The sequence below is a fragment of the Embiotoca jacksoni genome, unplaced genomic scaffold (assembly GCF_022577435.1).
Source record: "Embiotoca jacksoni isolate LCO1_2020_lvr unplaced genomic scaffold, fEmbJac1.0.p SCAF_1, whole genome shotgun sequence".
NCBI classification, from domain to species: Eukaryota; Metazoa; Chordata; class Actinopteri; family Embiotocidae; genus Embiotoca; species Embiotoca jacksoni.
In genome coordinates this window covers 7,590,056-7,604,542 of record NW_027185229.1, presented here as the reverse complement: position 1 = coordinate 7,604,542, position 14,487 = coordinate 7,590,056, and the positions used below count along the sequence as shown (strand labels likewise).

Sequence of the window (14,487 nt, the reverse complement as noted above, 5' to 3'; positions counted from 1 at the left end):
CAGCTAAAATTAGGCCAGCAGAGATGCAGCACAGACTGGACAGAACTGATAGATGTTTCATTAGATCAAAAGAGGCTGTTAAACACCTCTAAAATTAGACCAGCTTCAACCTGGGTTAAGAATAAAATGTTAAAAAAGGAAAATCTGAAATGGGTGATTTTATATTTTGCAAAGTTATTAGAAACAAAACTCTGTTAAATGCTGGAGGTGTGAAATTAAATTATTCTTTTTTTTTTTTTTTTTAAACCTTTTCGATAACCAGGAGAAATAAGGTTTAAAGGAATTGTAATGAAATTAATTCCACAGAAGAACAAGTTTTGATTAAGAATCACAGTTCAGTGAGACTTCCTCACAGCAAATGCAAGTGGGATTTACACAGCACCCCTCCCCCCCCCCCGCAACACCCACTTCCTACTTTGCATAATAATACATTCGTTTAGAGGTAAAATAAACAGTAATTCATCAAGCACAGCAAGTGCATCATAATAAACATATATATGCCTTTGCAGCTATGCAGTGCCATAATTACTGTCCCACCAGCAATTATTTCTGTCATTTACCCTCTACTTAATGCTTGTGAGAATATAACTCCTCAAGAGTAACATACTGGGACAGAGTTATGACAGACAACACCACTTATTATTCTCCTCACTTCCCTGTTAGCTTGCTGGTTGGGCAAAGGAAATCTGTGGCACTAACACTGGATCAAGAAATCAAGAATCAAACTGAAAGAGATGCTTGTCTACCTCTGTTCAGATCACTTCTTCGTTGGCTCCTGCCATCTGGTGGGAAGTAGCCTTGGCTCCTTTCAGATTTGGAGAGGCTTCAGAAGAATGTCAGCTTTACTGCCCTCTCGTTCTCTCCCTCTTGTTGTCTATATTAGGAAGTTAACCAAGACATCAGCATTACAGCTTTAATCCTGCAAAACATCTCCTCAGACACTCAGACACACATCCCCTTCCCTCCCCCTCCTCCCCACACACACCCCACACACACATACACTCCTTTATGAGGGCCCTTAGGGAAGGTGACAAAGAAGAAATCTGCTAAATTAAATCTAACTGAGATGAGGGGGTGTTGCTTGCTGCTATAGTTGCCCAGGATGATGCACAATGATCAGTGTCCAGTTGCTCAGTTGTCTGTTCTTAAAACAAGGAAAATCTATTTACAAAATTTTATCAACATTTGATCAAAATGTAATATTAACAATCAATGTTATTTGTCAAATGGACATAAACACAACTGCAGATATATGCTAATGTGTCCCCATATCTGTGTGATCTGTAAATAATCAAACAATATTTTAACCAATATTTTATGTAAGTTTCCTATACATCCACAGCCTCAACAAACGAGGGCTGACTTGTAAAGAGAACATTAAATCTAGTGGTTTCTTTCATTTTAATAGCAGAAATGTACAAATAAAAGCTGTAAACTGAAATACTGGGAAGTTATACAAAACATACAAAAAGCATTCATTTTAAATTTATTAATTGCAGTCATCAAATAAATATGTAAAAACAAGAAATAATTGAATTTCATGTTCTGACCCTGCTTCCCCATAATTAGTGTTTTTTGTTTTCCTTAGAAGGAACTCTCCATTTTAGTGACATCTTGGTCCTTTCTGTTCATGTCCGGCTTAATGGACAGAACAAGCTCCATTTCCTGGCCAGGGGAGGAAATGGGTATTTTGTTGATCTTGGCAAAGCTCTGGCTGATTTCCATAAAGGTTTTATTTTTGGTTTCAGGGAGGATGATGTAGAGGTAGATAGATCCCAAGATGCAGACCACCACAAACACCAGGAAGGCAAAGGACTGCAGCTTCTCCTACACAAACATAAAATACACAGGGGTTTTTGAAATTAGACAGACCAAATTTAATCAATTTCTTTGGCAAACATTTTCTAAAACAATTGCTTCTAAAATGAAAGTTTTGTCAGAAATCATGATCACTGGTACCCACAATGCATTATTCCTAAATCTAACATGATGCTTAGCTTTTTATAAATTAGTTTTTGGATTCTTTAGCCTCATCATTTAAATCATTTGATGAATATTTCTCCCCCTCTTCCACAGAGCCATGTTCTGCCATTTCTCAGCTTTGCTAAACTGTTGCCAACTCCAGAGAGACATCATTTGTGGCATCTGTTTTGTCATCTGTCTGTGTCATGCTGAGGACATGCTGAGGTGAACATCCCACAGATTTTGCCTGTGAATGGTCTGATAGGCTCTTGTATGAGCGTATGTGCAAGTCATATTTCCAACTCAGATTTTTTGAACAGTATATTTACGTGTTTGCATGCATACGTGTGATGCAGTACGCAAAGTGTGGAAGCTAACCTTGTCCAGTGTGCCATGCCAATAATAGAGATTAGTGACAGATTTAAAAATACACACTGACTGATTACCCAGAGGGAGATTTAGATATGGAGGGAGGGTTATGTGTTTGTTTGTGTGTGTGTGTGTGTGTGTGTGTGTGTGTGTGTGTGTGTGTGTGTGTGTGTGTGTGTGTGTGTGTGTGTGTGTGTGTGTGTGTGTGTGTGTGTGTGTGTGTGTGTGTTTGTTAGTGAGAGAGAGTGAGAGAGATTTTGTGTGGGGCAGAGAAACTTGACTGACCCTCACCAGCGTGTCAAGCTCTAATCTCTTGCTCATAACGGGACGGACCTCAAATGCAGAGCTTTCTACCTGGCATTAGAATTGCAGTGTGCAAACAACCATGACCTCAATGAAGAACTACTTACTGTTTTGATTTCAGCAGTTATATCACCGCTGCTGGTCGTTTCTGACACTGTTTCTCTCTGTTGAGTGTATTTCATAATAGCGGCAAACAAACAGAGCATCATGCAAATGCCCTGACCCAGTTTCCATGTCGCCTCTGTGACATAATGCTCATCTGCAAAATTAGCACGTTGCTCAGAAAACACTGCCTTTCTCACGCAGTTGTCAGAGAAGATGAGTCTTTGATACAAACAAGGCATTTTTCCTCCACTTTGTATGTCATTAATCGAATATTTTCTACCTCTGTGGATTGCGGAGAATGAGACAGTCCTGCCTTTGACTCTTGGATAATCCTTTGATCTGCTGCGGTCGATCAGTCAAGTGTAGTTTGGTGCACACACAAAGAATTAGGCATGCACACAAAGAGCCATCCTGTGCTGCAGACACACACATTAATCATATGTTGATATTTCATGCGTAAATACCCAAAGTGACATGATATAAAGACCATAGTTGGCACCTTCAGTGATGGGGAACCATGAGTTGAGATGGGACAAGATGAAAATGGACAGGAAATAACAGTGTGAGACCAGTTGGACAGAATGGAATGATGGAATGGGATTGGACAAAACAGGAGTGGACAGAATGTAAGGGATGAGACAGAATCAAACGGGAAAGGAGGAGATGTGACAGGCAGAAAATAGAATAGCAAAAACTAGGACAGAATAATGAAAGACAAGATATGACAGACTAGGCCAGTGCAAGACAGGACAGGCAGGATTTGAGTGGACTGGACATAACAGTCTAGCACAGGGAAGTATAGACTTAGGATGGAACAGGACAGGACAGAACTGGGAGAAAGGACAAAAAGCAGCAGGTTAGGACAGAACAGGCCATTGTAAAACAAGACAGATTCGACAAGACAGGACAGAACAAGATGGGACAGGACAGAAAAAACAAAAGAGGACAGAACTTCATGGGATAGGACAAAACAGATATAGCTAGGACAGGAAAGAAAGGGACAGGACACAATAGTGTAGAACATTGCACAACAGGACAGTTCTTAGATGAGAGACAAAATCACGCAAAACAGAACTGCACAGAACGGGGCAATCTAGGAAGGAGCAAGGCAGGACAAGAGAGGTTAGGACAGGTCGGTGCAGAAAAAAAACCCAGAATAGGACAGAAAGGGACAGCACAGAACAGGATAAGACAAGTCAGACAGAAAAGGACAGGAAGGATAGAGCAGGAAAGGACGGTCTATAATGGAACGCTCTGAGACAGGATGGGACAGAAAAGGCCACGAAAGGACATGACATAACAAGAAAGGGCAGGATGAGACAGTCTGGTACAGAGTCTTGCAAAACAAAGGGGGAGACAGAAGGACAGACTAAAATTGGAAAAGGTTGGACATTTTAGGGCAAAACAGGTGCACGATGAGTGGATAAGACTCGGACAGTACAGGACGAGACAGTACAAGACAAGAAGAGAGATGATAGGACAGAACAGTGTTGGACAGGATAGCCTAACCTAGAACAGTCCTAGATGGGATCGGATGAGATGGGACAGGATAGTACCAGATGTTATAGAATAGGATAGGATGGAATGAGACAGAAGACTCAGGTATTCGGGAACAGGAGAGCTAAGAACAGCACAAAACAGGACGGGCTAAGGGTAAATGAGAGGAGAATGCTTAAATATTCACCGTGGACTTAAATCAGCTGACTACATAAAAAATACGTCCTGGTCCAGTGAGTGTCCATGCTCAGAAATATACTGTCACGGTCACTGGTTTCTGGGGGAACAGCGAGTCATCATTGGTGGTATGGGTGTGAGCTGTGTGCTGTTGAGGTAAAGGGAGATTATTTGCATGTGTGGACTTTTATAGATTGTGTTGTGCACGCTCAAGGACAGTGTCTGCAATCCATGACAGACAGACGACCCCTGCAAATGTCCAAACTGAGCTGTTAAGTGATTTTATGGATTACTACACAGTGTATCAATGCCTTTACACCGGTGTAGTGTGGCAATGGGGAGACAAATAATCATTTAGCAGCACAGTTATGGATCATAACTCTAACCCTAACTCATTACCAAGGCGAACACAAATGCATACAAACTAGTACTAATGCATGTGACTGAGTGTGATGGGTCATCAATTCAAACAGATGCCACACATAAATACAGTAGCTTGTTGTTGCTGCCCCTTTTAACTTAATTAAGGCACATTTGTAGCTCTGTTAAATTGCAAGATTCTTTCATAACATATGATTTGTGGCAGCAGATCAATCTTTGAAAAGAAATGCACCACGTTTGCTTGGTTAGTGTTTTTATTGCAATTCATAGAATGCGCAGAACAATCCTGTTTTTCCATTATTTCCAGTCTATTTTTTTCCAAATGTGTATTTGTGTCTGGAGACTGAAAATTAGTATGATAAAGATAATAGAGAAAGGGGCAAAAGACCTTTGTCAAAACTTTGTATACGACTGTCAGTGTGTAAAACCGCAAAGGGTTACCGATAGTGTGTCAACAAACTGCTTGATATTCTGCACAGCGCTACATTAACTGTATCGTATCAAAATCTGCCTTAACAACAGTGAGGTCAGCTGCACCGCTGTTGGTTAACATTTGGTGATGGGAAAAATGTAAGAGGTTACTGAAATGAAATTGTGTTTCTGACTATTGCAACAATGTTCAACTTTAAATAAAAATAAATTATGAATTGAACTGAATAAAAAAATGTATACACATATGATAGTCTTGCTTAACTTTGATTTCCTTTAATGAGTTTACCTGAAATGATGACTGCTCCTTTAAAAGTGTTTAATATTTAAGTAGAGCGATCAGAATTTTTTTTTTTAAATGAGACACTGGGATTCCCATGCAACCCCAGAGCATAATAATGTTAAGCACTGAATTCCAAGATAATGTTATCCTTCATATTGTGAGGCAATACATCATTAAATCAACCTGATTCCAACTCAAACTATTAATGCCAGAGGCTCAGACAATTAGAACCATTACAAAGCAATCAACCAAAATAAACACACACAAACAAACAAAAAGTACTATAGGGAAATACAAAAACACCATACAATGACAAAAAAACAACAACTACATACTATTCAATACTTTTCTTATTCTGTTCACTCTGAGCTATACAGTGCATCCGGAAAGTATTCACAGTGCTTCACTTTTTACACATTTTGTTATGTTACAGCCTTATTCCAAAATGGATTAAATTCATTTTTTCCCTCAAAATTCTACACACAATATCCCATAATGACAAAGTGAAAATATTTTTTTTTTAATTTTTGCAAATCTATTGAAAATAAAGAACGGAAATATAACACGTACATAAGTATTCACAGCCTTTGCTCAATATTTTGTTGAAGCAGCTTTGGCAGAAATTACAGCCTCAAGTCTTCTTATTTCACGTTGTCATTATGGGGTATTGTGTGTAGAATTTTGAGGGAAAAAATGAATTTAATCCATTTTGGAATAAGGCTGTAATATAACAAAATGTGGAAAAAGTGAAGCGCTGTGAATACTTTCTGGATGCACTGTATGTCTGTTTACACTCATTTGCTCTGGTCCTCATTAACAGTAGTGTGTTGGTCCACTTTCATCTATAACACGCTGCCAGTTAAAGGAAACACTTTGCAGATACTCAGGGAAGGAGAGATGATGTGACACTTTGCGGTGCATTTTCCTGACCCTAAAGTTAAGGTAAACCTGACTTCCAGCTCTGTGTGAGTCATTCTCCATTTTTAGCACCTCTTAATGCCGTAAAAGCATTTTTTAAATTTCAGAAGAAGCCTTAAGTCTGTCCAGAACACATTTTCACATTTGTGAAACCTTTATTCTGTTTGGAAAAAAAAAATGCTGCAGAGGGACATTGCACTGCTTTTTATACATCTAGACCACATTAGACCTGGTCCAGATTTATAACCACTGTGCTTAGACAAGTCAAACCTGGACTTTATCACAGAGGCTAAAGATTATTCAAAACATTATTGATTTATAAAACCTTCAGTCTATTTGTCATAATGCAGCAAAAAAATTACACTGCTTTTTACACATCTCGCCTGAATGTAAAGCCACTAGTCTACACTTAGACCGACTCTTAGACACTTTAAAAGACAGTTTCTGATTTGTAAAACCTTAACTCTATTTGTGAAAATTAAAAAAGGGGACATTACACAGCTTTTTTTTACATCTAGACCACATTGGTCCAGATATAAAACCACTATACTTAGACATGTCAAGCCAGGACTAGAATATCATAAACTGTGTAACTCAGAGCTCTCATTAATTTCCCTTAACCAGTAAGTGCCAAATTGGAAGCTACAAAGCAGAAGCTGACTTTATACATTGTTTGTTACAATTACGGCTGGTTTTTAATAGTTGTAACACATCCTGTCATAGAAGCATTGCAGATTCAAATAGTACCACCTAAACACATCCATAACACTACTGACTGAGACAGCAGCAGTCAAAGCCTGAACAATAACCATATAGCCACAGCTTCACCCATCACAGCAGACAGAGCACCTGCAGATCTACTCACAACAAGAAGCTGAATTCTTTCAGAGATCAGCCTTTTAAAATGAACGGGCACTAAATCCAACACACAGTATCACCTATCATCTCTGCAGAGTGTTTTCTCGAACTGGAAGCATGTTATAGCTGAAATGGACCAATGTAGTGTTCATGTGGACCAGCGCTACTGAGTGCAGACAGACATATGGTTCAGAGTGTACAGAAGAAGAAATGCATTGCGAGGAAATGCAAAAGTAGTCCTTAAAAAAATTATTGCCGCGATCCTTCGGGGGGAAAGGATGGGAAATGACAAAAAACACAAAGAACCAAAGATGCCAAAATTGACTACAAAAAAATCTAAACTGATTGGGAGACCTTAAGAAGCCACAGAATGACTAACATTGAACACAACATTGCATGCAAAACAACTTAAAAGACTTAAACTGATCAGAAACACACCAAATGATTAAAAAAAACTTGTTTTAATCTGAATATCAATGTAGGCTTCCAGATACTTACAAATAGCAGTTATTAACTGATATAATTTCATAATAGAATATTTAAAGATTCTTTATTTTTATCCCCCATTCATAAATGTTGTAGTACACCAACCACAGAAGCCCACATGACATCACAGTACAGCGGTCTGTTGTCTAAAAAAGGTTCAGCGCAGGTTTTAGGTCAGGCCATTTACAAACTGGTAAGTCACTGCTGTGATCTGGATGCCTGGTATGTGCCTCGGAGTAAGTGGGCCCAGCAAAACCCAACCAACAAAACCAACACTGCAATCTTTGTGGCATTGGCTGTCTGAAAGTATCCCTCTGTTGCTTTTCGTCTCCCACACCGTCCTCGGCTCGGTCAGCCTCATCTCCTGATTTCTTCTCTTTGCCTTTCCAAATCCATCCCTATAGGTCTCCTGTTGCAATGCTGACTCTATTCTGCATGCCTCTTACCTGTCTAAATACATATTCAGCTCTACATCTACTTGCCCTTCCTATTACTGACATTTATTGCCTCTTTGTATATTCATCAAAATGAAAAAGTTATCAATTTTATCATCACATCATATTTCCTCTCTTTGTTTTCCTATTGTTGATGACACAGCTAAGCAGACGTGCTCATAAATCTATATGTGTAAATATATCTATCAGGTAGGCAGAAAGACAGACAGACAATAGATAGATGGATGGATGGATGGATGGATGGATGGATGGATGGATGGATGGACGGACGGACAGACGGATAGATCATTGTGAGTTTATGTTTAGGAAAGTTTGTTTTATTTTTTGGTTTCTTTCTAAAATCAATATGACTAAAGCAAAAATTAACAACTTCCTCCTCAAAGAATCCACCATCTGAATGTTTAATATGCCCTTTACAGCTATTTTCATTCTAGGTTCACTCTTCGCCTCTAACACTTGACACTCTGGTGCAGCTGACTGAAAGGACAAAATTAGGTTTATCTGGAGGGGTTGCTGACAAAACAGGCAGAAAACATTTGACAGAAGGTCAAAACAATGTTACTACAATGTCCACTATGCCTCGAGCAAAGGTTCACTCTGATCTCCAACTTCTGGGCTGACTTTTGTCAAACTCTTTCTCTTTCGCACTGTGAATATGTCCTTAGAGTTACAGACAACCTTGTGTGTGTGTGTGTGTGTGTGTGTGTGTGTGTGTGTTTGTGTGTGTGTGTGTGTGCGTGTGTTTTATAATGCATTTTAATTGTTAAAAGAGAGTAAAAGGTTGCAGTTGCAGCTATAGCAGCAGGGGCAGCACATTTTCTTTACAGTGCACAATGTGTGGACATATAGCCAGGAGCTAGAAGTAATTAGGTTGATAATAATTTACATTCAACTGTTTTGTAGCTGTAGAATGAGAATGTAATTACTGTAATTTATGGCTATTTAGCGTTTTACATTGCATATACAGTATACAGCAGTTATTTAAAGACAAGAGCTGTGATGTGCACGTGTGGATTAATAGAAATGTATTGTTCACCCCATAAAGCAGAGATAGTTACTGTAACACAAAGCAATTTGCATTTCTTTGTGTAGCTCCGTCACATATGGTTTATTGATGAATACAGCGCTGTGACAAAATATTACGTTTCTGAATCCCTGCTCCTGTTTTGAGAACGAGGTAATGACTGAAACGGCCGGAGCTCATGTTGTTTATAGTTATCCTCAGCCGAGTGTGACCATAACTGAGTCCTGGTCTCCATACTACTGATGTATGCCTGGAGCTACATGCTTGCATCCAACTGACACAGTTGGAGGTCAGATTCAGTCCAGAGTTACACTACTGGGATGTTCACCTTTACACAGAATTTTTAGGCATGGAGGTGTGTTTGAAAAATGTAATACAGAACTAAACATATTGACATATTAATCTGCATGCTTTATGGATTGTATATTAGTAGTCTGGGCACTAATTAACTCAATTACTCAGTGAATGACAAGTAGAAGTGAAGATTCACTGTAATTAACTGTCCAGCCTGTCAGAGCTTTTAAGTATTAATTTGGATGTTTCCCAGCATTCAGTTAAAGTCATCTAATGTTTGTTAGGAGGTATTCTAGGAAAAATAAAAAGCTTTTCAACAAAGCAATTTATTCCACTTAAGATGCAATTATATAAAGGTATGCAATAAAGAATTCTGTAATGTGAAGTAAATTGCTTGTGTACCTTATATAGTCAGTCAATCATAAATCCAATAAAACAAAAAAAATATGATCTTTTAGAGTGCACTGCTTTGAAATCACATTAAAAAAAAAAACTCTCTCCAATAAAATGTCTCTGAAAGCCTTGAAATAAACTTCTCTCCCTGCACTTTGATATTTCTATTCATAGTAAATTTATATTTGTTAATCAATAAAAACAAGGAGTGGAGATGTAATTTACTTCAAATTACACTAAACTGAGCACACTGTAGATTTTCAGAGGAATGAACTTCAGTGCACATATCTATATTTTTCCATCTCATTCAGATTGAAATGTCAAATGCCAATAGAGTCAAATGAGAGACAATCAGAACATTATTACCAAGGGCAAAGTTCTGTCTATAAAAAGAAGGGTGGAAGTATGTCCTCGGCACAGAGTGCAATAACTGTATATGGCAGACAGATCTTCTCTCACTCGAGAAAATGTAAAGCCAAGATGTGTGAAGGTAATACTTTTGAAATAATTTTGGATTAATGGTTTCATATAAGTCATTGATTTCAAAATTCGCCAGATAGATAGATAGTCACATTGTGTCTTTTATGAACAAAATTATATCATACATAATATAATTAATATATTTCACAATGGTCTGCCTATGCATGTGTCTCACTGCCTTAAGGAATAGTTCAACACTTTTGGTAATACAATCATTATATTATTTAGAGTTAAAGGAAAAAAATGATGTTACAGTAGAAACTGGTATTTGATCTGCAGAAAAATATTGCAGCACAGCTGTAAAGAGACATTCAACTAGAATAAAAAAAACAAAAAACAGGTTGTTCTTTTAGAAATCATGAGCACAGCCCTCTAAGTGGCCACGAAAAAATATATGAACAAGTTCTAAAAGTCAAAATTAATGGAACATGTCCATCATTCTTGGGGTAAACTGTGCCTGAGGTTACTCTGCTAGGGGCAACTGTGTGAATTTAAGATGAACTGATTTTATACATCCACTATATGACCCTGGAAGTGGTTGGTTAAAAGCAACTATAAAAAGTACCACAAAAAGGACCTCTAAGAGAAGGTTTGTCATGGTGTGATTGCACAAAGAGCGCCTCTCTATTAAGCAGGTTTTGGAAAACAAATATTGTCGATTGACCACACTTAGGGTATTTTGTCTTAAAGTTACCAATACAGGATTTGTGACTAGGAAAAGAAGTTGCACCAGAAGACCCAGAAAAATTTTGTAGCAGACTGGACATTGTGAGCAAAATAAAATCAGTAGATGAGAATTACCAGATACAACTCAGTTCACAGACCATTCAGAATTGGATCAGCAGGATGGAGAGTGATACAGAGAAAACAAGCTCAAAGAAAGAAATGCCAATGATGATTTCAAACAGAATGCACTGAGGTTACGGTAAACCGTGGAGATGGGAACGTCAAAGTCTGCAGTATTTTTAATTGCAATGGTATAGGTGAAATTATATTAACTGAGGGAGTTATATTAACTGTGAAACCTAAGGTGTATAGAGGGATTTTGGATGCAAACTTAAAGAAATTATCTCTTGATAAACTAAAAGCTTTGCTGGCTGAAACATAGAGGAAACACTTACCACAAAAACTGGGTGACTCAATAGCTGGACATTGACAAGAACAAGGTAAAGGATGCAAACTAAAACATTGTAAATATAGTGAAGCCACTATTGGGTGTCAAAATACTTTTTTGGCATTCAATATCTGAAAAACTTTGATTTGAGGAATGTTTTGCTTAACACGTGCTGAAAAACAAGATAAACTATGCTAATTAATGACCTTTACAGGTGTTTGCAGGCATATTTTTAAACCTAATATTCACACTTTAAAATAGTATCATTGTTCCGATCTAAGTCTGGAGAAAACAGGCATATTACCTCAAATTAAAACTACTTTTTATTTGTATTTTTTAAATGCATATGAAATCAGTGTATGTACTAGGAAGAGTACAGAGGAAAAAAGCCTTTAGACAAACATCAGCTGGCAACGAAACAGATAATCTACTCTTGACACGTTTCATTTAAAACGCAGAGCTCACACACCAAACTGATTTTATTTGTGACCTCGGAAAATGCTTTTGTTAAAGAGTGAAAGGAAAGGAGCATGGGACTGATGAACAAGTACTTGGGAAATAAAATGAGGAACCATATTTCTATAGATGTGACCTATTCAATAATTCAATTATAACCCATATGCTTATCAATGGTGGCTTTGAGTTTATTAACACTTCATATTGTCATAAATGTCATATTGTAGTGTATAGAGAAAGATTTGTCATATCATCTTTCAAGGTATATAACCCTTTTTTCACATTTCTTTTAAAGATGAATGCAAAGATTTGATGTGCAAAGATAAAACACATCAATGAAAGATGACTAAATATAGCTTCAAAGTACATCAGAGCCTGTTGGATCCATCTTGGGTAATTGTGATGAAGAACATACTTTCTTAGAACACCTGTCAAGACATTAAAGACTGCTACAAAAGATCATAGACAGTGGAGACTCAAGATGGAGAGGGAGAGTCAGTAAGTTCAGAAAACATATCTAAGCTGTCATATACGCTTTGTCTCCCGAACAAAACTCCTTTCTTCCTCTCTCTTTTTTCAACCCAATAAAAACCTTCAGTAATGACCAAATACACATAATCAGGCACATTATCGATTTAGCTAATTTTGTCTGCAGATTACATGTATTTTCCAGGCTGTATGTTTCCAGTAATTCCCTTACTTAAATGTGTACAAAGTAATTCTCACCCTGTTAACAGCTCAGTGCCAGCTAAAATGGGACATTTTCATAATTTCTCTCATAAAGCAGCATTTCAGTCAAGTCCCTTAATAGGTTCTAGGAGTGGGAGTATTGACAGTTTGCCATGGAACATGTATTAAAAAATTATTTTTAGATATGGTCGTGTATTCTATAAATAACATTAAGGAACCTAAGGAAACCACACTAAGTATATAAAAGACATGATATACAGAAATTGTTCATGAAATATATATCTCAGCAAGAGGTATTTGTCAATTAAAATGGGATTAAATTACAGTGGGAACACTGGACTTTATTTTTCAGTCTTTACACACTGAGGGAGTATAAAAAAAAAAGCGTCTCTTCGATCTTGCATCATGAGTAAACACATCAACTAATCCCACCACGTGGAAGAGGACCAGACGTCACAACTCCTAAAGACAATGTTGATAGTTTGTGACAAGATCATCATCACTGGATGATGTTGAATCCGTCATTTTTCTGTTCTGAAGAATGAGCCAATGCAAATCTATAAAAAAAAAAAAAAGTAACATCTGTAGCATATTTGCATCACTTTCGTTGTCAATAGTTGCGATGCAAAATATTCGTAGGCAAGTATTTAGCATTTTGCGTCATTTACTCATCACATCCCTGGTGTGTAAACCCTTAGTGCAAGACTTTTACATAAAAATGGTTATCCTTTAAAAAAGCCCTTGCCAAACGCTACTGGTTCTGATGCTCAAAACAATTTATTCACCATCTTTCAGAGACACTGCAGTGACACAGTAGGTAACTATGGAGTCTGAGACGTAAGCACGTGTCGACAGTGTTTTTATAATTACTCTCACTGGCATAAAGGGGAGACAAAAGATCTGCACTGCAGGTTTAGGTGTAGGAAACAAAACCCAAAATTATGAGGATTGAAACTAATGTGGTTTTCATGGCTCCATACATCAATAAGTTGTTTCCTGCCAGTAGAAGCAAACTGTGATAGTACTGCGGTGTGTGTGCAGTAAAGTTTCTAATAAAAGTATGACCCAGATTACAGAGTTTCAGAGTTTTTAATCTGACTGTCACATTTTAATTCAATAACTCAATAAAACATACAAATCTTCAGATTAGGAGGGAAAGTAAAAATCCCCAAATAATGACTTCTATCAGCAGGTTACATCGACTTTGTAGCTTATATCACCTTCGCTGAGCTGTCACACAGGTGCAGTAAGAGTGTGGAACAGCACACATCTCCTGTTACTGCACACAACTCCAGGAGATCCTGGGAATCACAGTCCTCCAGTCCAGCGAGAGCCCTCTGAAATCCTCAGTCTGTCAGCCAGGTTTGACAGAGATACTGTATGTGCAGGCCACTCTGAGAGTTCGGTGTGCCAGAAAACAATGCAATGGCACACCGGTGGTGTCTGCTGTATATTACCCCCCCGCAGCCCCTTGGCCTGATTTCACCATCAGAGCCAAAGTGACAGAGTGCAGTTAGTAACTGTGTGGGAGGTGTTTCAGCTCCTGTTGGGAGAACTGTGGCCACTCCTGTCTTGCAGGATGTTTATATTCCAAGCACAAAGAGGAATTCAACACTTCCGCTCAGTAGTTAACCCTCTGGGCCTTTGAGTGAGAGGCTAAATCGAAATTGTACCAGCCCCCCCCCCCCCCCCCCCCCCCCCCACACACACACACACACACACAGCATGATGTAAACCATTCAAACTGTATGAAATGAAATATGTTTGAAATGGGTGTAATAACAGACAAATTATTGCATATCAGGGCTGCTGT

At 38.1% G+C, this 14,487-nt stretch overlaps 1 protein-coding gene across 3 annotated transcripts in view; it reads right to left on the bottom strand.

The window, feature by feature from the left end:
* Positions 1-1,020: 1,020 nt before the first annotated feature.
* slc2a9l2 (solute carrier family 2 member 9, like 2) overlaps positions 1,021-14,487 on the bottom strand; it is a 90,581-nt gene continuing 77,114 nt past the window's right edge. For all 3 annotated transcript variants that reach the window (XM_069144584.1, XM_069144668.1, XM_069144499.1), the window contains exon 13: positions 1,021-1,827. In XM_069144584.1, coding sequence (XP_069000685.1) covers positions 1,585-1,827 — 243 coding nt within the window. In that variant the 3' untranslated portion in view covers positions 1,021-1,584. The remainder of the gene's footprint in view (positions 1,828-14,487) is intronic.